Consider the following 26,798-nt stretch of genomic DNA (forward strand, 5'->3'; position numbering starts at 1 on the left):
AATCGGGACGTGTTTTCCTGAACGTACTTACAAAGGGAACGAAAAGCATTAAAATATTGACTGAAATTAAAAATATGAATGTACAATTTGCCCGCCAAACCCTTCACACAAAATTCTCTTTAAAATGAAATCGCAAAATAAACAATTGTAATACCATCTTACCTTGACTTTCCTGGGCCAGCTTGTCAGCGGTTTCCCAGTGTTCATAGCTGCGCAGGATGTTGTTGGTGATGTTGACGTGACTGGCTGCCATGTGATGGATGCGTTGAGGAATAGCCACATTTCCAGAGGCGGAGGACGAACCCATGGCACCACTACTGACGGAGCTGACGGGAGATGGGCTCAGGGACATGGGAGACGGTGTACCTGTGCTCCTGAAGAGAGACGGATGAGATGTTCACATCAGACCTCATGAATAATGCAGTTAAGTGGGTACTGTAGACAAGGCCAAACATTGACTGTATGACACAAATGGACATATAACAACGGTAGATTTGATGTACAGCTCGCCTACAGGAGTATGCTGTGATTTCATTGGGGTTTTAAAGGGATGTAGAGGAAAAACATAAGTGTCATGTGACCGATACTTGAGAACATTTTGTCCAAACTTTTGTCGCCTTGCAAGTCAACTTCAAGGCATCAATGAGAGTTTATGAAATCCATTTAGAGGCATTCCTGCTTGATTTGAAAGTCGCTTTTCACACCCTTCAAACAGATCTAACGCATTCTTATCTGAGGCCCTGTGAGAGCTTTCTCTAGTGTATAAGAGCCCTAAAGCGAAAGACGCATTTTGAAAAGACATTTTGTCAGGACATTAATTGAGAGAAGGAACACATTTCAAGCTTTTAAGAAAATAAAGAAAAAACCTGGCAAAAATAAAAACTAAAATAGCCAATTTGCTGTTTTATCCGAATACACAGCTACTTTTAAATGGTTGTAGGAGGTCAACTATGTTTTTTTTGGTCCATTGGCAGTGTAGTTTTGCAGGGGTTAGGGATATTCCCCCAAAATTTAAAAATCCTGTCACACCATTCAAAATATGTATGACTTTCTTTTGCAGAACACAAAAGAAGAGAACGTTGGACCCCATTGATTTCCGTTGTATGGACACAAAATACATTTCTCAAAATATCTTCCATGTGTTCCGCAGAAGAAAGAGCGTGAATAAATCACAATTAAAAATAATAATAAGAAAATATAACTATTATAAACTAATAATAATGGGCGGAACTATCCCCATTAACAGATTAACGTTAACCAGATCTTATGTTAACCCCAGTAGACCCGTCCATGGAGAAATCTCACATAAACATCAAAAACATTCTGAATCATTTTTTTATGTTGCGACCCAGCTCAGTGGCCAGCTCTACCAACAAATGAAAACCTCAGCCGGCTAAATGAAGCGCCCTGTCGACAGCAAGGCCCAATTCGAGCAGGGTTCAAGGCTTCGCTAAAGTAAATAAACTCCCTCCGAGGGAGGAGAAAGTCAAGAGAGATTCATGATGGCAAAGGATAGGGCCAGGATGGATGTGTTGATCGCCGTATAACAGGTACGGGTGGAGTTGAAAGGGTTCTTTATTGTTAATGTATCGGCTACAGGGGACCGGGCCGCTGAGGCTAATTGCCTTTGACAGGCGGGTTGGCAGCCCAACAGCGGGTCTGGGTTGTGTCCAGGTAGAGGCCAGATCAGACATAGATACACACACACACACAGCACCTCTCTCTCCAGCTTTGGAAAACCATTGGAATTTGGTTGCCATGGAGCTGACATGGACGAGATGCTGCCTTCCCAGAGTTTATATCTCCATGTCCTTTCACTGATGTCAAGTAACCATGACTGAGGTTTCATATCTCACACAACAGTTCTTTGGCACTTGCCGGCCGTAATGGGATTAAGGAGGGCTGCTCTCGAGATGGAATCTTTTTATAAGCGAGCATAAATACAAAAGGATGAAGAGAGAAAACATGCATACTTTCCGTTGGCTCCCCACGGCGACGGTGCTTGGGAACTTTTTGCAGAATTCTGAGTGAACAAAAATGTGCATAGAGACATAGAGATGTTATTTAGATGAGGAAAACATGTAGTTGCCAACGGCAAACAAGGAATTTAAGCGGTATTAATCATAATCAGCTTACCATTTAACAAAGAACGCATAATTAATAGTAATAATTTGGACATTTGTGAAAACAATGTAATAATGGGAGTTATAGGAACATGATAGTTTACATTTCACTACATTTGCGCTCAATGTAAAGAAATGATGACGAGTCTTACCTTGAAATACTCCATCAGCGAGCGTGAATACTTCATCGCGTGATCCTTCTTCAGTTTGAACATTCGCAAATACAGAAGTGACAAACAACGATTGCTAAAAGAAAAAACACTGATGTAAAATCACTGCAACTTTAAAACGTTTAAACAAACTTTCACTCTCAAAATACATAAATGCATTATGAAAAGATAACATTACAATACGACTACAATACAACAAAGGACATGATATACAGATCACACATTATTTATTTATAAAGATATATTAATAAAATATGCAAATATGGTCTCATTTTAATTCTTCAAGATGAATACTTCCTGCAAAAATGGCCATAGAAACACAAATAAGTTCAAAATGTAAAGAAACTCATTTTTAGCATGTCATTGCTAGCACAAAATGAAATATTAAAGAAACGTGCTTTTCTGTTCATAACAAATGAACATGTTTAGGCAAATGCAAAAAGAGACAGAACGATCCTAAGATGCCTTGTGTTTTCACTGGATGCTGGACGTGTTTCATCCCTTTTAAATTAAAGGGACAGTTCACCCAAAACATTTTATTCTGTCAACATCTGAACACAAAACCACTGAGACATTTCTCAAAATATCTTATTTTGTGTTCCACAGAAGAAAGAGTCACATTCAGTTTTTGAATGACATGAGGGTGAATAAATCACAACCAAAAATAATCAATATAAAGTAAACAAATAATAATGAGCTGAACAATCCCTTTGACGGACTCCTGTTCGTCCCCCCAAAAATCTGTCGTCATCCCTCAAGTTCTTTTAAAGCCTTTTTACATTTAGTTTGTTGTGTTCTGGGGCACTATTGTGTAGTTTTCAACATTCTTTAAAAAATCTCCTTTTGTGTAATACGTAACAAATAAATGAATACGGGTTTGGAACAACTTGAGGGTGAGTAAATCATGACAGAATTTCTATTTTTGGGGCGAACTATTACTTTAAGTCCACGGGGGCCAAAATATCCATATCGTAGTCCATGAAAATATCCATACATAGTTGACAGAAGCAACAACAACAACACACAAACAGCATGATAACAAGCACTATGGGCAGTGGGGAAATACAGCCAGTATCATGGGGCGATTGACCTTTCAACGGTATGCCTGCGAGACACCAGATGCTTGGGACATATGCACCGACCCATGAAACCAAAACTGTCTTTCTCACACTTCTGACACATCTAGACTATTGAAATCACATAAATATTTAAGCAAAGTGTCGGTGCAAGCTCAAGGAGGTCAAACCCTTTTAAGCCATGTCTTTATCTGTTTATCTGTTGATGTGTCTTGGGCGTGCCACGCCTTTCTTCATCAGAGGTCAGAATAAAAAGGTTATATTGCTCTAACATCTGAAGCCAGAGGCTAAACATATTTTCACAACGCTCTTAAAATGCATTTAATATCCGCAAAACAGTATTATGTCGTCGACTCGGGTTCATACATCATAAATGGCGCAGGCTTTGAAAATCCCTTACGGCTGCTAGACAGCTTTCATTAACAAGCCAGAGAGAATGGCAAATGAATTTCTAATCCGAGTTGATGACTGTCATCCCGCTATAAGCGCAAAACTAACCTTGACATTCAAAATAAACAAGCCGCACCGACGTGACAGGCAGTCAGAGCGCGGGAGGCTTTTATCTGGCCGAGAATATGTTTCCACCGTCACCATGCGGAAATCCTTCATTATCCTCTAATAGCTTAATGAAATACAGGAATAATGATCCACTCTAAGCTGATTAAGCACTTTAGCAGTGTTTTAAAGCTTCCTTGCAGATACAGATGATCGTCGAAGAGCGATGGCTGAGAGGAGATTCAGCCCGCTGCTGGGGCAAAGCGGTGGATTTAGCTTCTGACGGTTTTATAATACCATTCGGTCAGAAGCTGTATTTTAATATCTCTTCTCATCTCCGAATTACCTGGATATGCAACAATAGTTTTTCATTTTGCCGTTTCTGCATCCACTGCGTGATTCGGAGCGGACTTTTATGCATTGTTTTACCGTTCATTCCATTTGAGACTTTAACTATTTAGCTAGACTCCCTCTGAGACTATGAATCATTTCTTTTGCGTGTGTGACACAAATGATCTGGACAGAAATCAATAATTACTTAGAAATGAAAACTATGTGTTCTGTTAAACTTGTGGAATCTGATATTTTGCTTAACTGTTTATCATTGGAGGATGATATTGATTTGAAGTTTATATTAGATTCTATTATTATAAATGCCCATTTTCATATTCATATTGTGAAACGGTGTGAAAAGACGCCCAACTTTAAGAATTGAAAAAACGAAATTAAAGCATATTTGGAAACAATGCGAACAATTACAAATTTAAATGCAAGGAAAACTATAAGGCTATATAATAAATACAAGCGTTGTATGTAAAAGGCCTTTCAGTTTAAATTTTTTTGAGACCCCTGACTTTGAGACCCTGAGGTTTATGTACCCTTATTGCTACGATAGTGTTGAAATTGTTCTTCACTAATAATAAAACATTATAATAATAATACTATTGCGCTGTCAGACATGCGCACATGAACAAAACTGGAAGAAAACCGGTAACTGTTTACATGTAACGCAAAATCGGAGTCAAAAAACTACTTTTGCCGAGCAAGGTTTGTTTACGCCGTTTTACGAGTTTACATGACATTACTTGTCATCAGCTTATTAAGCATAATCGGAGTAAGACTGTGCATGTGAAGGCCGTCCAAATATCCTTAAAAGCATATATCGCTGCTGTATTTTTAAAACCTCATATCTCCATTTCCATAAATCACTTATATTATGCACTAGATTTTTTAAATATCTAACCAATAAAATTATTGAAAAGTGCTTTATTAGCATTTAATAATTTCAAAAGTACATCATTTTTCCATTTCATGAAAAACAGTGAATTAACACGATATACTGTATGATTTCCTGCAAATATCAATATATCAAAACGAGAGGCTGGAAAATGTGTTCAGGTGAACTTACCACATGACAGCAAGCTTCTTCTCAGCTACTGTGGCGGAATGACTGGCGAAGTTCTTTAATCTCATCGCATACCTTAAATGTTACAAAAATACATGGCTTACACAATTCTGATTAAATCTAAAGTTACTGTACTTACAGTTGACTGTAATGAAGACATACTTTATATCAGAGTGTTTATATTTTAGATTCATCTTTGCAAGTATACATGTAAACCGACTATTAATGTTTACATTTGAAAATCTGTGAGATCTGTGTTTGCTTTTGTAAAGAAAGCTCACTGGCTCTTGACAGAATAACTGTAGTTTAAAGCTAGTAGCAATGAGCATAATGAAATTCTGTGTAAACTCACATCATGTTGAAATAAAATGTTCTAACACCTTTATTTGGCACTTTTTGCAGGGCAGATTTTGGTTAAAGTGAAGTCATCGAATGGCCAGTTACTCCACTAGGCACATTGGCCCAAGTTAAGCGCAAGCCTTCACCTACTATATGCAAATTGTGTGTGGGTACCCATAATTCTCTCTGACACTATATATTTCGATAAAGCCTTCAATAAAGGTTTAATCTCTTCAAGGTTCATCTATTTTCACTGCCTCTGACGTCAATAAAACTAAATCTACTACTCATTTAGAACAGCTCTTGATCGGCGGTAATGACCTTCATCTTTTGCATTTTAATGATGAAAAGTCCTAAGATCTTCTATACTTCCACTAGGGAGGCAGAGGGATACTGACCTGATGAGCTCGACCGTTTCTGAGTACATAGTGTAGGGTGACTTGGCCTCTAATGGGTCTCGTTCCATGGCGTTGCCACATTCGATGAACGAGAGCGCTCCATCGGCGTAATTCACAGCTTTGCCGAACTTGTCCATCTGTGAAGCAATGGAGGTAAGAAAAAAGCGTTTTAGCGGCATAGCGAATTACGCTAATAAAACAGGCCGAGTTCATTTTCAAAGCTTTGGCAAACAGCTCATAAAGTCATATAGAAAAACAGATATAATCTGAGCGGGAAATAAAGCCATTAGTCTGAAGTAGTTAGGCTTTTATCAAGCTATGCCAGGCAAACAATGAGTAGAGCGAGTAGATTTACAGACACAGGAATGACATATAATTCCAACCTCATGACACATGAATGGGCACGAAGAAGTACAACGACCTGTTTTTCTGTAAATGTTTTTCACCCAGACTTATCGGTACGGTCTCATAAAGGCTAATTTGAACTCTCCGATCTCATTTCTCAAAAGCAAACTATTCAATGCTGCTGAACAACATTACGCCTACTTCCCAAAACCAAACTTCGCAGACAAGCACAAACAGTAAGAGCATATATCATCTCCATAGGAGTGTAAACTAGATTTACTGACCACTTGCCTCTCCCGGCACCTTAGGAGCCGAGTCCATTTGTTTTCAAGTGAGCCTTTCAATACGAGGCGAGTGGACACCCGGGATTCATTACACGCCTGCCACTGCGCTCTTGTAACACTGGCAATCAATCCATTTACTTTGTATTCATGACTGGGCCTATACATCGTCATGCCGATTTATGACAGAAAGGATGTAACTTGTGATAATGGACAATGTCTCCGGAGATAATTGCCTGGATCCAATTATTAAGGGGCCGGGAGTCTGTTTTGTAAATCTCAAACAAAGCTCCCACTTTATGGATGCTAAGGGCAGACACAAGGGCTCTTTCTCGGCTAGATTGGAAAGTCTTCAATTATAAAAGGTCTGCGGAGAGAGCTTTTTCTCAGCTTGCTAATGGCTTTTGGTAGCACGGAGGGCATGTGTGTCCATGTAGTTAAGAGCAGTATGGCAGGAATGTTTGATCTCTTCTAGCTTAGTGCTAACTTCCCACAGGAGAGAAAAATTACACCTGAGAGCTTTGTAATATCTCTGTTGTTTCACCTAAATCGCAACGAGAGGTTCCAATTTAGTCTTCAACGTCTCCTGAACAAAAAACTGAGAACTCAAAGTGTCTTTTCCGTAGTTTCTGTGGAACTCAGATTTGACAGGTGATTCACGGTTCCTACACACTTACAAGTCGCCATTACAGTCATTTCGTTCCTAGCAAAAATATTATATTGTGCATTGCCATGAATAATTTTTGCTTTTAAAAGTTCATGAAAAGAATGACCATTCACCCAAACAGAAGACTCCTGAGCTATGAAAGATCAATTCATGAGTAATTGCCTACAGTCAGAGCCGATCTTAGCTGTCTGGGGGCCCTAAGCCAACCTTTGTGGGGGCCCTTGTCATAGTTACATTAAGATAAACATAATTGTAAACTATGAGAGATAAAAATGTAAATAATTCTTTGCCTAAAGTACTGCGTGGTGCTGGAACCATCTAGCTGTTAACAGTTAACACGCAAATGCGATGCGTTTTTACTAACCAAATGAGTGATCAACAAAAACAAAACATGATAAATGTAGTTTACTCAAGAAAACTTAGCATACGAAAAAACATCAATAATTCTCTAAATATGATGATACAAAAATGAAATATTATCATGTGCAAACATACAGTGGATTGCAGTGGAGTGCATTATAGCTGACACCCACAACACTGTACAGCTGGTTCTGTGACTGTAAGTCATTCCCTTTAAAAGCTATTGAAGTTAGAAACGTGTATATTAATCTATAGCCTATGTAACTTTGGAGACGGTCCCTAAATTCAGACTATCGAACGTCAAATTAACTTCCGTCACCTGCCTTGCACTACACGATGTCCAAGACATATTATGTCAAAGTAATTAAATAAATGTAGTATTAATATCAAGTATTAATACGCAAGTTATAAAAATAGCGTCATGTTTACATAATAGTGTTTTTGATCGAGTACTCAAGGGGGCCCCCTGGTGGTGCAGAGGCCCTATGCAACCTGCGTAGTTTGTGTATAGGGAGGATCGGCTCTGCATACAGTATTTCTCTTGGTTAAATATTTTTCACAGTCACATGTTTCAGCACATTAAAGAATAAAAATGCATTTGTCATATAGGGCTGTCAATCTCTTTATTCGCGATTGATCACATCCGGATTAAAAGTTATGTACACTGTCTGTGTGCCGTCCATATTAATTTTGTATTTATAAACACATACTGTATATTTAAGAAAAATATACAGATTTTAAAAACGATTACTGTATATATAAATTAAATGATTGGTAAATATAAATAAATACATGTCAATATTTCCTTAATATGTATGTGTACGTGTTTTTAAATACAACATTAATATGCACAGTATAGAGACATATATTATGTAAACACAAACTTTTATTCTCAATGCGAATAATCGTTTGCCAGTCCTAACTCATTTTATAAAAAATAAAAACCACATACATGTATAAGTGTACTGTATATAGACCTCTCTTGAGTCTTACCAAAGCATCTGCCTTGTGCTTTAGCTTCTTGGCTTCTTGCATGTAGTAATCTGCATTGTGAACTCTGAAAGGAAATGATGTCATTATGGTTCATTACATAATCCACATTAAATTTGTGTGTACATGTATAACTTGACAGCTGCTGTACAATTGAAATGTCTTTGTGTCACTATGGTAACATACGTGTTATTAAATGTGAGTTTAGGCCGTCTTGGCTCCACGTGTTCCATGGACAGAGCTGAAGTGTTCGACCAGAGGTCCGTTTCTGACTGACCGTTGCCGTAAAAACTGTTAGACGGCTTGATGTGACCGTCTTCCTCCTGGAACAGAATGAACACAATATATAATTGGCTTTTAACTGGAATAATTCCGAAATGATCCATTCATTCTCAATCGTATCTGCATTTACTGGGTGTTTTAATTTCTAGGGCCATTTAATTGGATTGAGTTTGGCCGTTTTCTTGTCTTCGAGGCTATTTTGAAATCTTTCCAAGAACGTAATTAGTTTAGCAAAAACAAAGGAAATGTGCTGCAAGCCTCAAGCGAGGAAAAATTATCCACCGCAAGAACAAACTTTTTCACCACTCATGTGCAATGCTTTTTTTAATACGTTCTTGACTTTTAATAGATCAGACCTGCATAAAATATCATCTGTCTGCCTGTCTTTATGTCCGTCTGTCTCTCTATCCATTCATTCTCTGTGTTGTCATGGTGTAAACGAAAGGCTTACATTGCTGGTCTTGGAATGGGAGAAAGATTTGTTTTCTCCTTTTCGGTGTTTGTGTGATGAGGACGATGAGCACGTGGAGGCAGTTATAGTGCGGGTGGAGGGCAGGGTGCTGGGGAGGATGGAGATGCTTCCCTCCTGACTGATGGAGCTGCATTCACTGCTCCTTCGCTGACGGCCCACCGGCTCATCCGACAGCGGCGACAGCAGCGGGGGCAACAGCTTCTCCTCCCGCTTGCGAGGCTGCTTCTTTAGCGTACTTAAAATAAAAGAGAGAACGGGTTAAAAGTCTTTATCTGAAACATTTCAAGCCATTCCAGTGCTGGCCAACTAATCTTGTGTTGATCAAAGTGATTGTTTTTGTCGTTTCAACTTTAAAAAACAAGTTACCTGGTTGCCTTCAAATTTAAATATGAGTCAACACAACGAGTTTGCATGAAATTCTTTAAGTTAAACAACAAAAAACAACGTCATTTTTTACAGTTTACGGTTGTGCACAACTATTTTACTACAACTAACGTTTTTCTAAAAATTCTAATAATTTTGAAAAGTAGACTGAACGTTTGTAGAAGTATACCAAAACACAAACTTCTTTTTTGTAAGGGTCAGCACTAAACTGAAGTCCAATAAAGTCAAATCCTTTTCATGCACACAGAGGATAAGTTAATAATGTTAAGTTTAGCAAAAAAAGCATTAGCAAAAAAGTTTTTACAATTTTGTCAATTTTCGGTGTAGATGCAAATAAAATCATAGTTATAGTATAGATACAGCTCACTGTATCTTTATAGTTATCGTTCTTGGTGTTGTAAGAGTATTTTATAGTACACCAGGAAGAAAGAAACAGATCCCAAATTGTCATTGTTTGACTCTTGTGTGGACTCTTACATTTAGAATTAGTTTTAAAAACGATATCAGCTGCTTATTGTAAATGAGCCTTAAGGTCCCTTTCCACACTTTAAAGAAGCTACTACTCTGTATTTTGTTTCAAATAACTGATACTACGTTGTGCTACTATCTTGGATTAGTTTAAAAAAGGTTGTGTAGGCCTACTGGGCAAATAGGCCATTTGACACAAAGAGCAATAATTTAGTTCCTTTTATTAGAGCGATTGTATAGATGAGGGATATTTACACAAGCACTAAAGTGTCTAAACTCAAGTAGTAAATAAAAACGCCTGCATGATCTGAACAGCGCCATATTTTAGAATGGCTATTCTGCACTGAAAACACGCTATAAAACATCTCGTCCCATCCGTTAATAACAATAAATTGAAGCCTTCTTTTCTTTTCTAATTCAATTAAAAGGGTAAGCGCAGGGTGTTGGCTTTAAGCTTGTCTAAAATGTGCTGATATAAAACACACTGAGCAGGTGATAACACTAAATAGCCGGCGGTGCTAACCACTTCCAGTAATAGACGTTAGCATAGCGGTGATGGTACTGTATTATCAAGATCTGCTCGCTGTTACTCGTGTCGCAGTGCAGTGTGCACGCGACCCCTGTCACGCGTGTGTCTTTGATGGGCTCTATCCTGCCCTAACACTAATTGAATATCTAAAATTAGCCGTAGCCGTTGTGCTGGTGTCAGTGTTAAATTACTTTAATGCAGGGGGACAAAGCAGGCTGGCGGCTCAAAGGGTGACCTGTCGCCCCTTCTGCGTATCCCAGCATTCTCTAAGAGGACATAACGCTGAGTAAGCTACTGAAGCTGGCAAATCTCTGCGTGGAGTGTTGTGGAGTACGGCCATGTGGGGAAACATCAGGGGACAATGGTAGCATATTTTAAAGTGAAGCTAAACACTGTAGGGCTTTATTAGCTAGATTTCAGTGGCGTCAGTGAAGATGGGCAACTCCATAAAAATCGGCCCATATCAGTAACGGCCCATATTCCTTATAAATGGGTACATGAAAATTTAAGTTACATCTTTATGTTCTATGAAGAGCCATCCCTTGTCCATTTGTTTTATTGCTTCTGGTTTGCAGGACAGAAATTCTTCAAAGTTAATCAGCTTGAAAGAACAGTTAACCCTGCCACGACCAGCAAAACATCTAACGCTAGTTCAACATGTTCCTCAAAAATGAAACCTACCATCTGTCTTTGTTTGTACTGAAAACAGTTATTCTTTGCCTTTCCGAGACGAAAGCTCTGAGCAGAGTGTGATAATGACAGAGACATGTATGAGTCTGTATAGAATACTCACTCTTTTGTGCTGGAGACCTTGTGGTTGTGTATGGGAGATATACAGGGAGGAAGCAGCAGAGCTTCTTTGTCCATCCGGAGCTTTTTGCCTCCACTCATCACATCACAGTGCTCAGACTACAGGTGAAATCAGCAGAGAATCAAGTTGTTTAAGACATTGTAGAATCATAAAGGCCAAGGTTGAACTCTCAACAATGAATCTCTATGTTTAATCCAGGACTGAACATTCTTGAAAGAAGTCGAAACAGACTACAGTAATGTCACATTGCAACACTTGAGGGCATTTTTAGTGCCTTACTCAAGGACACGTTTACACATAAACATATGATGACAGTAGAGCGAGCTGGGGTTAAAGATCTGAGCTGGTAACTGATGGTTGTGGAAGAGCTATTACCCACGTGTTCTTGAGCAAGAAACTTAACCCACGTATGATATGTAAATTTGGAAATCATCAGCTTAATAACAAATTATGAAATAGTTTTGACATTGCAGGAAGGTCTTTAAGGAGGTTATCAATTCAAAGTCTAAACATATTGATTACGTCATAAAACATCTATAATGGTAACATAAAAGTGACAGGTAACATGGAAATTATTAACTGATTGTGAATTAAACGTGTCATTGGACGAGATTACATGAAGTGTAGAATTCATGACACTTGCCTTGTGTTTCCTTTTTGATTTGCCTGGGTTTTTCTCTGCAGGGATAGGGGCAGGTGACTGTTGCCGTCTGTGTTTTACGCTGACCTCCCGACACTCTGCCTTGGTCGGCGGAGGATCCGGTGGTTCCTGACCTGGGATCCGAGACAGGAAGCTGAGTTCGATCTTAACCCAAAGAGACTTGATGTCCTCAAAATCTCTCAGCGGTGACAAAAGTTCATTCTGTACGATGGGGATAGGGGAAAAGAGGGGCTCTTCCAGGAGATCCGAAGCCCCTGGGTCAGGAATGGAGGTGCTGCTTGTACTGGTAAGGCTACTAACACTCAGGATATTAATGTTGCAATCCTTGGATTTCAGGTTTAGGGTGTTGAGACCGGGACAGGGAAGCTGGACCTTGGACAGCTCCTCAGGGTCCGAGTGGCACTCGGATGACGAAGACTCAGTTTCTATGAATTCCTTGGACTTGGGGATGATCTTATTGGGTCCCCTGTGCTTCTTCTTATCTGGAACTGGTGTAATGTTGGTGGATGCAGTGTTTGATGTTGTGGTCCGAGGCTCCTTTCGTGGAGCTGTCTTGACCCCAGGGCCCTTCCCTCTAGGTTTGGGAGGATCTAAAGGTGGAGGTTCTTTCTCCTTTGGGGTGGAACTTGAATTTCCCGGTCTGGGCCAATTGTGCTCCTCGCTGCTGGACGAACGTTCCACCTTTTTTGGCTGCTTCTTGCCAGTGCTTTTTCTGGGAGGGGCTAGCTCCACTGTGGCTGGTGATTTTACCTTGGTGCTTTTGCTGTCTGGAGCCTTCTGACCGGTCTTGGGTTTTGCCTTCTCTCGGATCGGACTGAGCAAAGCTCTCTCCTTGGGGTCTGCTGGTGCCAGTGCTGCGGTGGGCTTGCTCTTGTTGGTGCTCTGGTTCTCCGTGACTTGGCTTTTGACGGGCTGAGAGCTGTTAAGCCCATGACTATCTGACTGGGTGTTTATTAGTGCTTTATTGTGGGGATTAACTTTGTTTAGCCACTTATCCAGTTGCCACTTGTTGGTTGAAGGAGGCTCAGGCTGGTCGAAAAAAATGTGACAGCTTAGTTTTTGGCATATTTAAAATACAGTATTGTTCCACATGACACAGCCTATGCATTTATTTAAACACTGTCTACAATTTTATTCACAGACACCTGTAGACCAACTTTTCTTACAATATTTACCGTTTCACTCTTATGTAAATGAATTTATGACAACTCCTGTGTCTTTATTGCTCTTGAACCTTTAAAAAATGTTTGTTGAGATTTCAGATGAATTAATATAGGAGAACAAAACAGAAGAATTGTGTGCATATGCAAAATAGAAAATCTGTCATCATTTACTCACACTTTTGTCATTTCAAACCTGTATGACTTTCTTTGTTCTGCAGAACACAAAAGAAGATATTTTAAGGAATATTGTTAACCGAACAATGGCGGTATTCACTTCCATTGTACGGACACAAAACCAGTGCAAGTCAATGAGTCTTCGGATACTAACATTCTTAAAAAATATCTTAGTTTTGTGTAAGAATCTGCTAAAAGTTGAGAATGACACCTCTTATACCCACTTAGTAGAGAATGAGACCCAATGTGACAAAGGTAGAAGCAGTAACAGTACATTTTTAATGCAATATATACATTGAGGGCAACACAACGCAAATTAATGCACGTCTAAAATAATCCAAATTTCTAATGATGCATATCAGCACAGCTATCATCTGTCTCTGCTTGATTCAGTCATATGACTTTCACAGGCCAATGAGCTGGCGCAGTGATGAAAAGGCCATTAAGAGAGGAAGTCGTAAAACTCCTGAATAACAGAGGAAATGCACCGAGTGTCATTCTGATGGCTGCGCGCGACTCTTACTGCTGTGGATACGTTTTCAGCAAGCGTATTATCTCACGCCATTTGTTTTGTTCCATTATGTTGCGAGACAAACGTAAATCTTTCACTCCAAACCATAAACGCAGTCTTGAATGAGTTTCTAAATGATAGCAAATCGTCTTGAAAAGAAAGCCGTGGAAATGGGTGGACATCCATACGAACTATTAAAATCACAGAGTAAAAATTCAATTCGCCACACATCCCAATCAGACCTGATGGTACGTTTCGAGACAAAAGGTAATCTCCTCCTCTATTTTACATTTTCCATCTGTCAGAGACACATTTACGCCAATACCGAGTACCGAAATTTTTATAGAAAGTGCCAGCAGAGATGATGAATAAACAATTGAGCGTGTGGAAACTGATGCTCCTCCCAACATTTCGCCATCAGGGCCGCACACCCTAGTTTAACACAGAATGAATCCCTCGGCAGACCAGACCGCTTGCAGAACTAAGATACAGATTCCCATCGGCCAACCCTGGCAGGCAGAAAAACTATACGCACAGAAGCGGCAATGTTGAGAACCGGGAGATGTTTACTCTTGTGTAATGCTCTTAGGGAGCCCCGGGCAGCCTACTGCGGGACAACTTTAAAGCTGCCAATTAATCCTTTGAGGAGATCCTTTCAAAAATCCGTCCCCCAACCCATGCTGAGAAAAGCTAAGGGGGAATTCTGCCTTGGTTCGTCTTGGCTTTTAGCTCCAGGAGAATTTAGACTTATTCACATTCATCTCCGTTCTTTTGAAATTTCTGGTTAGCGGGCTTGACATTAATCATCTAAGAGAAGTGATTGCATAAGCTGTTATTCATTGAAATCTGGACCTGCCGTTCAGAAGCTGAGAAAAAAAAGACACAGTACCGTAAACAACACTAAATGAGCATTTGAAAGATTTGTAGCTCGTACTCAAATGAAAATAAATAGGAATTCATATTTTTTTGTGACATGTAAACATGAAGCCTATTTTAGGACTAGTCTGATTATTTCACTTCACATTACTGCCATCCTACTCACGGTAAGCACGTTTCTCATTACCGTAATGTAATGGGATTACATTTCCAATTACCGCACTGAATTTATTGTTGTTGTAATTCTCATTATCTTCTGACTAGTGTAATCCTAATTTTTTTACAATTCATATGTATTATATCTAAAAGAAGATATTTTGAAAATGTTGTTAACCGTCCAATGCTGTTCGGTTATGAACTTTCTTCAAAATATCTTCTTTTGTGTTCTGCGGAGGAAACTGAGTCCTAAAGGTTTGAAATGACAAGAGGGTGATGACAGAAGTTTCATTTTTGGGTGCACTATCACTTTAAAGATAGAATACCACAAACATGGGTATTTATCAATTCTATTGTGAATAATATAAATCACGCTGAATTGAATCGTGAAAGTTTCATTTAAAAAATGTTTCTATTTTTTAAAAACAATTTTCATGGGACTTCCTCATATAAATCAATCAGCGATATTATGAAAATATTGTGATTATTGTTTTATGTTGAATGAGCTGAAGCGTAGAGAGTTGTTTGATACCTCCGGCGTGGCGGCACGGGAAGCCCGGTTGCATTCACTCTCGCTGGAACTGCTCTCGCTGTCCGAGTCAGACTCTGAACTGCTCTCTGATTCGCTGGAGCTCCCCGATGCGCCGCTGGAGTGACCGGTCGGTTCGCCGGTCCGTGCAGTGGCTTCAGGGTGGCTATGGACAAATAAACAGGGCATAGCATTATTTACCTGACATATCGTTTTAAATCAACTGTGCATACAGACCATGTTTGATGCACATTGAATGTTATCACTGAATAAACAGAGAAACCGGCCGTTCAACAGCCGATCCTTTGACACGCTGTACTAGAGCTGTAAGAAACCCTGATCAATGCAGTTAACTTGTTTATGTAGCTGGAGCTGGAACTAAAACGAACATGGAAAAGAAGAGCAGGTTGGATGTCAATAAGTAAATATCATGATGTCAATATTCTATTATGTTTCATCAGAGAAATACAGCCGATGTGAATATTCTCAGTGAATAATGATTACAAATTAATTCTGTTTATCACACTTAGTATTATTACGCCATCTCTATTAATATTGATATTTATAATAGAGACGACTGTGTATATATCATATAATACATTTGTCAACGCTAGCTGATGCAAGATACTACAATATGACCATATTGAAGCAAGCGGTGATAGATCACTTATAATAGACCTGAGACAAAAAGAAAGCTATAAATAGAGAGAAGACAAGGCTTTGTTTACTTCTCCACCTACGTGGCTATTTCTCTGCCTCGCAGTTATCAGTCATGCTCGGCATTATTTATGAGCTCATGAAAGGCCACGGAGCTCTAATCCAATAAACACTTCTCTTAGCGCTTCTTCAGACATGGCCATCCAAGGCTGTTCTACATGGAGTCAAACATGCCAGAAGGAGCCAAATTAAATTCCTTTGCAAAGGTCAGAACAGACGGCTTTATGTTGACGCTTCATTAGAGATCATGTTACGACAGGCTAACACGCTTTTGCTCTACAGCTCCGGCAGCGAGGCATGGACAACATTAGCCAGGAAACAGGAAAGATAGAAAAGATAAATAAAATGGTGGCGGTTTAAGGTGTCTTCGGAATTGGCCAGCGGTTCATGGATGCAGTGTCTTACAGTGAAAAGTTGCAAATGAGCGGACATCCAAAATGTGACACAGCAGTCTTGAATAGCATCTGAAAAGTTATACGACACATAACGATGAACTATACGGAAAAGTGAGCCTGTCCTCCAGTCGATGTTAGACAAGCAGAAGGTATTAGAGTTTAATAATACATGAAATCGCTTATTTTTCATAAATACGCTTTTTAATCTCCATAATTTCATTTATTCACTTTTTTGTTGCCATAAATCACTATTATTAGTCACACTTTATGTTTGCCACTGGGTTTTCAAATATCTAACCAACAAAAAGTGTTAAAAAGTGCTTGTCAACGTTGACATCAAAGTGTTTCCATTTCCAGTTTGGACATTCAAGGTTTTGGAAGGACATCAGCGATAAATTGAATATCACAGCATTAACTGTAAATACAGACTCAAGTTTAGAGTCACTTATCTGCAAATGACCTCAAACTTTTATGACAACTTCTATTTAGGATAGAAGTATATATCCACATTAAAAAAGAACATCAAAATATCAATAAACATTCAGTTTGGAAATACCCAGTGAGGAATGTCTGTGCTATTCTGTTAAAAAACTAATTTCTGTAACCTTTGTCTATGCAAATACCACTGATTGTTGTGATGCACATATACAGACCCAAAGAAAAAACAGAAGGTCATTTTGTCTCCATCTTTTTTCTTTTAATAATGTTGACCTTTGATTAACAGCTGTGGAATATCATGTAACCTATGAGAGAAAGACGAGTCTTTTTTACACGGACAACCTTTTACCGCAGACGCAATTGTTTACCTTGTAACACAGAATGTGCCATGCAGCACAATTACCAGTGTGGTCACTTTTCTCAGTGGTGATACACCACTTGAATAATCCCACAAAAGATTTGCATAGTACTGCATGTACTGGGATAAAAAGTAAACCAAGTTTATATCATTATTATTCATAATTAAAAGTCTCCTTGTCAACAGGCCGGATAGAGAAGCTTCTGGAAAAGCAGAAAACGTTGCTTGAATGCAGGAAGGAAGAAGTGTTGCCCCGAAGGAGCCCATGGGACTGGAGGACTGGGCTAAATTACACCACCATTTCACTCTAAAACTACAATAGAGAATGATAACATATTACTTTTAGTGTCTGAAAACACTTATCTTCCAAGAAAAACTAGTTAAGGTGAGAAAATAATAATAATTCAAGTAAAATGCTATGTTATGTTTCAAGCCTTCACTGCAGAAGTTAATATTTCATTTCATTTCTTTACAAGCTGTCTTGAAACAGTACACGTAACGCTTCAATAATTAAGCGTACAAGCGCTGTCCACACACAAATACAGAAGTGCACGAATATATTTCTCAAATCAACCATAAGTAATGGCGTGTGAAAGCAGTCAAGGCGCTTATTAACGTTCAGCGAGTGCAAAATCTGCTCTCAGTGTATCATCACATTTTTGGGCTTTAAATGCACGTCGCTATTAACAAACCCAAGAACTCTAATCGTAAGCAAGGCATCTTTAACAACTCTAATGAATTAACGTCGCAACAATATTTAGAACAACTTACATATTCGGGTTTCAAGGTCTAAAAAACAAAGCAAGTCTCCAGTCTGATGCTGAGCAGGAGGGGATATGAAAGCTGCTCTACATGCAGATTAATATACACACAGGGATAAAGTACTGTGCACATTTGTAGCGTCCACATAGGCAAGATGTCAACAATAAAAGCAATTGTTCTATTACTCTAATAAACGATCAACAAAACAATATTAAAGGTCCCGTGTATGAAATCTAGCGGCATCTAGCGGCGAGGTAGCAAATTGCAACCAAAGGCTCACCCCTCCCTTTCGAAGCATTACGGTGGCTGACACAGAACTATAACGTTGGCACGTTTTCGCTTCATTGCCGAAGACGTATCAGAACAGTTTGTCCTTTTAGGGCTACTGTAGAAACAAAATGGCGAATCCCATGCAAGGGGACCCGCAGCGTACAGTATGTAGATAGAAATAGCTCATTCTAAGGTAATAAAAACATAGCGCTTCATTATGTACGATCTTTATACACCTCAAAAGACATTGTTATGTTTATATTGCATTTCTGTCAATAAATCCGCCAAAAAGGCTGTTTGACACGTAAAATATCATAAGCTTATTGTTGTGAATCGTGGTACAAGGAGACGGTTTTCAACATTTTATGTACTTGCACAATACTGATCTGTAGAAGTAAATGTGAAACCTTTGTGTTAAATAGTTTTGCTTTTCTGGTAGGTTTTTGGTGTTGTTAGCTTTTTTATAATGATTTTAGTAAAACAAGCGCAAAAACAACACAGACATTATGTGCAAACTACCTAATAATTCTGTATTCTGATTCAATTCCTCTTGAATATATACACACAGGCAATGCTACAGCCTGCCGCCTCTTTAACCGAAGCACATGTTAATACCGGTAGTAGAGAGAAAAGAGGAGATCGGAGGTCACACCCAACAATGGCTCATGCATCTCTGCAACAACCCGAAAGAGATCCTCTCCCATTGACTAGCGATTTTTACTCTGTATTTACACTGATACCATAATCTCAGATCAATGTGACAGATAGTCACAGCCTGCTGGTCTGTCTGATGGGCAAATCGCAGATGGAGAGAGCTTCGAATGGAGGGAGCGTAACACCATTGTCAAAGAGAAGCCAGCTGGTTTAAGAGACTCATTAAATCCTGAGTTCATACAAATATTCACAACAGACCCAAAGGGCAACGAGTGGATCAAGTCGAGCGGTGGAGCATCGGCCTTACCACAGACCCCATAAAAGAAAGTCTCGCCTCTTGACCGACTTCTTTCATATTTGTTTGTAGCTCGTAATTATTTGCCAGTCTATCTGAAATGAGCCTGTTTTTCTCATTATTATTCTTGACGTCTCTCATCTCAAATCCAAAGGCACGACTGTCATTTCTTTTTTTGTCCAACCCCGTCTTCAATGAAGTTTAATGGTTAATTATAGATGAATGAATCGCACAGTCACCGGAGCAGGCAGAGACCCGAGCCGTGCCTCAGAAGCCGATGCTTGATTTTATTGCCTTTAGAAACAGAACTAGGCCTGTTTCAGACATCCAGTCTGGACGGCAACCAGTCAATACCACCGACTTAATGCCTAAAGGAATAGAATGAGGCCAGAATCCATGATTTCCATCAATAAGTTGAAATGTTCTGAAAAATTCAGGACGCAAGATATCAGCACCAAATCTGATTATGTGTAAATGCAAGAAAGTGAGATCATAAAGCGAGAAAATGAGAAGAATGAGACCTGGAATAGCGTCAGGGTCAGCTCACCGTATCTTTAGCAGGCAGTGCATACATTATTTTTATATAAATCAACTAGAAGAATAACTCACCACACGTCTCTATAACAATGACTGACTTTTCTTTGCCCTTAAATACATTACAGCATTACAAGCTTTATTTCATCCACTCATTGGTCTGTTCGCATGAGGAACGCATTATATATCCTATTACACTATTTCAATACGCAAGACTCATGCTTTACATCATTTACATCGGATTCTCACGGAGGACACACTGAATGTATTAAGAAGTGTGATGGTTGGTTTCCCAGGCTCAGATTAAGTCTTGTCCTTGATTCAAATGTTTTGTCATTCTGACTCTAAAGTTAAGTACACAACAAGAATTTCACCTAAGGCAACTGGCTGTCTATTCAAATGTGGTTTTGAAAAAGTATTTGAAAAAATTACAGATGTCAAACACATTTCCATAACATAATTTAAAGATGTCCAGCTGCTCTTGTATCCCGTCCCATGTACCGTAGCACGGTCTGGGCATGCTCATTTAAAGACATTTAAGGAATGGAGACAGGCCAACTCCAACACTCTGTCCCCCTCTATGGACACATTTGGCTTTGTTGTGGCAATGAAACCATATGGTGGATTCATTAACGCGTTAGTTCACCCAAAAATGAAAATTCTGGGTGTTTTCTCGCCCTCATGCCGTTCCAAACTCTGTATCACTTTCTTTCCTCAGGAGGGCAGAATCTTTTAACATTTCTATTCTTGTATTCCAACACTCTTAAAAAAAGGTGCTTCAAAAGGTTCTGTGATGCCAAAGAAGAATCATTTGGTTCCATAAAGAACCTTTAAAATCTGATTCACAAAAGGTCTTTGTGGCGAAAAAAGGTTCTTCAGATAATAAAAGAGTAAGAAAGAGATGGTTCTTAAAGAACCTTTGGCTGAATGGTTCTTTGTGGAACCAAAAATGGTTCTTCTATTGCTATTGTCTTTTGTTAAAGTAGTTATTTTCTATATAAATCTCCAAATTTGATTATTAATAATTATTCTTAATTAAATAACACAGATTAACTAGTACTATGAGTAGTTTTTGAGAAGAGTATTTTTACTCTTACTCAATAACTTTTTTGACACCGTTTACTTGTAATTGAGTACAATTTCAGCAATGTAACAGTACTTGTACTTAAGCACAAATTTCCAGTACTCTTTCCACCACTGACTAAGACTACATGAAACAACAAGTTGACAATTTATGTTAAAGGAAGTTTGCCCTGACGGATCAACATGTGTTTTATGAAGGACACAATTTCTGAAGGTCTAAAGTGGTGACATTTCCACATTGGCCTTTAATGGAAGCATTCTGCCCAGACAATGCATTGATATATCAAATTGTATCAAAATGTTCGGTAAGGGTTATCTTTTTCTAATCTATAACAAATCTCATCAAGCTACGTTGTGAAAGGGACCAGCAGAATATTATCGATAATAAGGGCAAAACAAATTTTCAAAAATAAATCCATCCATAAAATCCATAAAAACCCCAATGCAACGACCAACTGAATGTTTTATTCCGATGATTTAGAAACACTCCATATGCGGCTTTCTTTAAATGTCAAAGTCTCGGAGAAAAGCCCCCAAGGCTCCAGATGGAGATATTTCTCACATAATTATGCTTTGCTTGTTTGGAGTTATGTTTTTCCAAAAAGCGCAGGACCAGGGCCATTGCGAAGGGTGGTACACAATCCCAGGCCCGCGTTTGGCTCGTATTCTGAGAGGGCGAAAAGAACAAATTCCACGGTCTTGGACGTCTTTTTCCCATGCCACAAAGCCAAATAAGATGCGTCAAAGCAAGCGAGGTTAAGTAAGAGGAAAGTTAAATGTCAAAATTAATAGCGGATTTACAACGATATGTAACCAGAAAACAGGATGAACCTATGACCAGTTTGATATTAGAAAAGATTTAAAGTTTTAAAACAAACAAAGTTTGGGATTACGCCCACTATGATACATTTTCTGAAGCACATTTATTTTTAATATTGTCATGATTCTCGTGGTGAGACACGGAGAGAGGACCCAGGTGCAGACAGCGGGTAAGGGGTTAACATATATTTAATAAATAATAAAACAAAGACCCACGTGGGGGTAACATAGCAAAACATGACATGGGTACAATAACAAGACAGGACTAAAACTAACTACACTTAAACAAGACTACAATAAACTTTAAACATGAACTACAAATAACTAAACTAACAGGACACATGAACTCACCACACGAACCACAATGAACCAGCACAAGACAGAAGACACAAGGGCATTAAATAAGGGAGCAAATCAAGAGGGGAACAGGTGTAGGCATTAATCAATAACGAGGTAACAAGAGGATGGGAACAATGACGAGACCGGAGAGAGTATGGAAGGCCACAAGAACAATAATTGTCTCTCTCCACATTTAACATGAGGCTATGTCATGATCCTGCTACTAAACCAAGAGAAACATGACATGATGCAGCAGAATCATGACATAAGCCTCTCCTAAAGGAGCAGCAACCTGATGCTCCTCAAGGCACAAACAAGACAGACTGTGACAATGGCAACATAATACAACATGACAATACAATAAATCAAAACGAGCAAGCACAAGAGTCCAAGGGAAGGGGCACACAAGAGTCCAAGGGGAAGTCCAAACATGGGCAGACACGGACTGGGTAGCTCCGGCAGACATGAAAACACTAGCCGGCAGACATGAACAGGATGGCCGGCAGACACGAACACGATAGCCGGCAGACATGAACAGGAGAGCCGGCAGACACGAACAGGATGCACTGGGCTGGAATGGCCGCATGCACCGGGCTGGAATGGCCGCATGCACCGGGCTGGAATGCCCGGCTCCGCCAAGCAGGAAAGCCCGGCTCCACCAGGCGGGAATGCCTGGTTCCGCCGGGCGGGAGTGCCCGGCTCCACCGGGCGGAAATGCCCGGCTGCACCGACCTGGATGCCCGGTTGCACCGACCTGGAATGCCCAGCTGCACCGACCTGGAATGCCCAGCTGGGGATCTTTGGTGGCCACAGGATTCCGGCGGCTTCGACCCTGGAGGGAAGACCGGCGGTCTCAACCCTGGAAGGCAGTCCGGCGGTCTCGGCCCTGAGCGGAAATCCGGCAGTCTCAACCCTGGTAGGGAGTCCGGCGGCCCCGACTCAGGAGGGAGTCCGGCGTTCTCGACCCTGGAAGGGAGTCCGGCAACCTCTAACCCTGGAGGGGAATCCGGCAACCTCAACTGCTGCCACCACGATCCCTCTGTCTGCTGGGTCCGATTATGGCTGGTTCATTCTGTCATGGTTCTCGAGGTGAGACACGGACAGAGGACCCAAGCGCAGACAGCGGGTAAGGGGTTAACATATATTTAATAAATAATAAAACAAAGACCCACGTGGGGGTAACATAGCAAAACATGACATGGGTACAATAACAAGACAGGACTAAAACTAACTACACTTAAACAAGACTACAATAAACTTTAAACATGAACTACAAATAACTAAACTAACAGGACACATGAACTCACCACACGAACCACAATGAACCAGCACAAGACAGAAGACACAAGGGCATTAAATAAGGGAGCAAATCAAGAGGGGAACAGGTGTAGGCATTAATCAATAACGAGGTAACAAGAGGATGGGAACAATGACGAGACCGGAGAGAGTATGGAAGGCCACAAGAACAATAATTGTCTCTCTCCACATTTAACATGAGGCTATGTCATGATCCTGCTACTAAACCAAGAGAAACATGACATGATGCAGCAGAATCATGACAAATATCCAAGGTAAAACAATAATACAGTACATTTATCATTAATAATAACATAAAAATAACTACATTTCAGTTGTATCATGCGTATAACGGTGTTTGCGAAATAAACTAATTATATTAAATAATAAGCAACATTTAAAATGGGGAGGACATTAGGTGAAGTGCAGTAATATAGTGCAGTCACTTCCGCACAATGACAAACAATTATATACACATCACATAACCAGAGCCTGATTTGATTTCAGATGCTTCCTTTGAGGGGAAAATGCCATTGTTGACACCGTAAACAATTTATTAATGTCTGGAGGGATTTCGGAGTTTGCTTTGCCTCTAGATATTCCCAACACACATCTCATCTCAACCTGAGTTAACTTCAATCTGTGTGTGTGTGTGTGTGTGTAGCGGGGAAGTGAATGAGATGAGGAGCAAAGGATACAGAAGGAATTGAGATGCGGGATGTTAATAGATTACAGCTGAATGAAAAATGCATAAATGAATTAAGATGCAAACAAAGCTGTGCACATTAAGCAATGCTTGACTATGATTAATATGTGAAGGCCTCGGTTATTGAGAACAGGATCTCTGGCCAAGAGAGATTAAAGGAGCCATTAGGAAAAAGGTGCAAAAATATTCCTCTAATTACACAAATCTGTAATTGTTTCCCTTGATGATGCATTTGTGTTTCGTTGTTTAGCCTTATAACAAGAAGTAGTTTCATGGGTAAAACAAAAAAGAAAAATGACACATTTAATGGATAAACACTTAGACGCTCAACAACACGCGATGGGTAGGGTACTATATTACTCCAGATTATATTATATACTTAGTTTGGTACAGGCATGTTGAGCATATATGAAATGGCTTGAATCTTAGAAAAACAGTCATCCTTAAAGGGAAAGTTCACGCAAAAATAAACATTCTGTCATCATTTACTCACCTTCAAATCTGTATGAATTTGTTTGTTCTGTTGAACACATAGGAAGGTATTTGGAGGAATGCTTGAAACCAAACCGTTTTTGGACCCCACTGACTACCATAGTAGGAAAAATTACTTTACATATTTTTTTGTTCTGTTGAAAGATGTGTTAAAGAACGCAGGACAGCCAACGGTTCTGGGGCACTTGACTATCGATGGCTGCTACCTCTGGAGGTCTCATTTGAAGTCTGTTACGGTAGGACGCTCCCTATGAATCCTTCTAATGCTTTCACGAGAATTTGGAGGACACATAAGGTGTAGCCTTCGTTGCTAGAGATAACCCACAAATCTTTGGGTCGGCCAGCATCTGTTATTATTGTCATTAGCTGCAAATTTGAACAAATAGGCGATGTTTAAATGCTAAGAGTTTACAATTTGTGTCACGTTTTTTTAATCTTAGCAGGCATATGTGGTAAACTGGTTTACAAGCGTTTAGTGATTTTTAATTGTTTGAGTAAGGCAAAACATTTGACATCTGTTAAACTCTTGACATTGTTTAGGGTAGAAACTCTTTATCTCTTAAAATCATGTGGAAATAATTTAAATTCATTTGACAGGTGTGCAAGTGCAACTTGTTGTCATAGCAACGTGATACTTCCTGTTTCCTTTTCAGCGATTATTCCATAAGAAGGATGTCTCGTTTAATTCTTAATTGAGAATCCTCCGTATTCCGCATCCTTTAGAGGATGAGACCCTGCGGAGGACACAAGGAAGCAGCCTTACGAAACGAGACCGCGCCATTGTCAGTTTTTTCCTACTACGGTAGTCAATGGGTTCCAAGAACTGTTTGGTCACAAGCATTCGTCCAAATATCTTTCTCATTGTTTAACCAAACAAAGAAATGTAGACAGGTCTTGAACAACTAGAGATTCATGACATCATTTTCCTTTTTGGGTGAACTATCCCTTTAAAATGCTGTTTGCCAGATTTACATTTTTCTATATTAGCTCAGTTTCTGTTTAAACAATACATCATGCAAGTGTTGTTATATTTTGTGCATTGAAATCAACCATACAAATAGTTATAACCATAATACATTTTAACACATGAACACACTAAAAAGTATATGAAAGCATTATAGTTGAGTATTGTTTTTTGTGCATTTTCAACTATATGAACATTTGTATAATGCATTGCATAAACTGAAAGCGATCCATTTAATTTTTACAATAAAATGAGTATTTGTGCTACGACTAGATTGCCTTTATAAGTTCAATCTTTTTTGATGTTCAATCGTTTTGGATGTTGGATTTTGCTTAAGTTTGATCAGGTGTGATTTCTCTCCAAACTCCAGAGTGCCCTCTTACCCCGTACTATTTCAACAGGACACAAATGCCGAGCCACCCACAAACTATCAACACACACACAAACGGCCCAGCTGGGACCAGCGGAGCCTCAAATGCTGACACACTCATTCTAAGAACTGCTGGAAATCTAATGAAGCAGCAATTTGCACATTGTTGCTCATGGGGCCTTTATATTCAGCCGTATAAACAACTCTGGTACAGTGCGGAGATGCTGCATGGTGTCGGCTTTAAAACTACAGCATGAGGGGTTATATGAAGCATTGGTGCATCTCAATCTAACATCAGCTATATGAAAGTACACTGTTTATGTTCTAAATCCTTTAATGGAAGTCAAACTGTTTGGCATTATACCGTATACAGAAACCAATGGTCATCTAACGCCATTACAGCAATTAAACCAAGTCAGATCCATCCATACATTATTCACAAAGCAAAAATGACAATTATAATTTTTCTGTATAGTAACAATAAAAGTCTACTGGATAAAATTGGTTTAACCATTTCAGTCAGGAGACTTTAACACATCTTAACTATATTACACATCAAGTTACAAAGCATTAACTTGTCTTTCTATTAAATTCACAATATTTCAACTTCACAAATTGGTGCAAAAATACTTGTTTGCATG

The 26,798-nt window shown here is 39.4% G+C and overlaps 1 protein-coding gene across 1 annotated transcript in view; it reads right to left on the reverse strand.

Annotated features, from left to right (window-relative positions):
* Window positions 1-26,798, reverse strand: part of aff2 (AF4/FMR2 family, member 2) — a 169,061-nt gene that overhangs the window by 8,203 nt on the left and 134,060 nt on the right. The window contains exons 10-20 of the mRNA XM_079480599.1: window positions 15,669-15,831; window positions 12,239-13,285; window positions 11,578-11,693; window positions 9,383-9,638; window positions 8,836-8,972; window positions 8,653-8,716; window positions 6,007-6,143; window positions 5,273-5,344; window positions 2,276-2,369; window positions 1,974-2,023; window positions 163-374 (exon numbers count right to left, since the gene is read on the reverse strand). Of these exons, the coding sequence (XP_079336725.1) occupies window positions 163-374; window positions 1,974-2,023; window positions 2,276-2,369; window positions 5,273-5,344; window positions 6,007-6,143; window positions 8,653-8,716; window positions 8,836-8,972; window positions 9,383-9,638; window positions 11,578-11,693; window positions 12,239-13,285; window positions 15,669-15,831 (2,348 nt within the window). The remainder of the gene's footprint in view (window positions 1-162; window positions 375-1,973; window positions 2,024-2,275; window positions 2,370-5,272; window positions 5,345-6,006; window positions 6,144-8,652; window positions 8,717-8,835; window positions 8,973-9,382; window positions 9,639-11,577; window positions 11,694-12,238; window positions 13,286-15,668; window positions 15,832-26,798) is intronic.

The sequence above is a fragment of the Barbatula barbatula genome (genome assembly GCF_947034865.1).
Source record: "Barbatula barbatula genome assembly, chromosome: 18".
Taxonomy (NCBI): domain Eukaryota; kingdom Metazoa; phylum Chordata; class Actinopteri; order Cypriniformes; family Nemacheilidae; genus Barbatula; species Barbatula barbatula.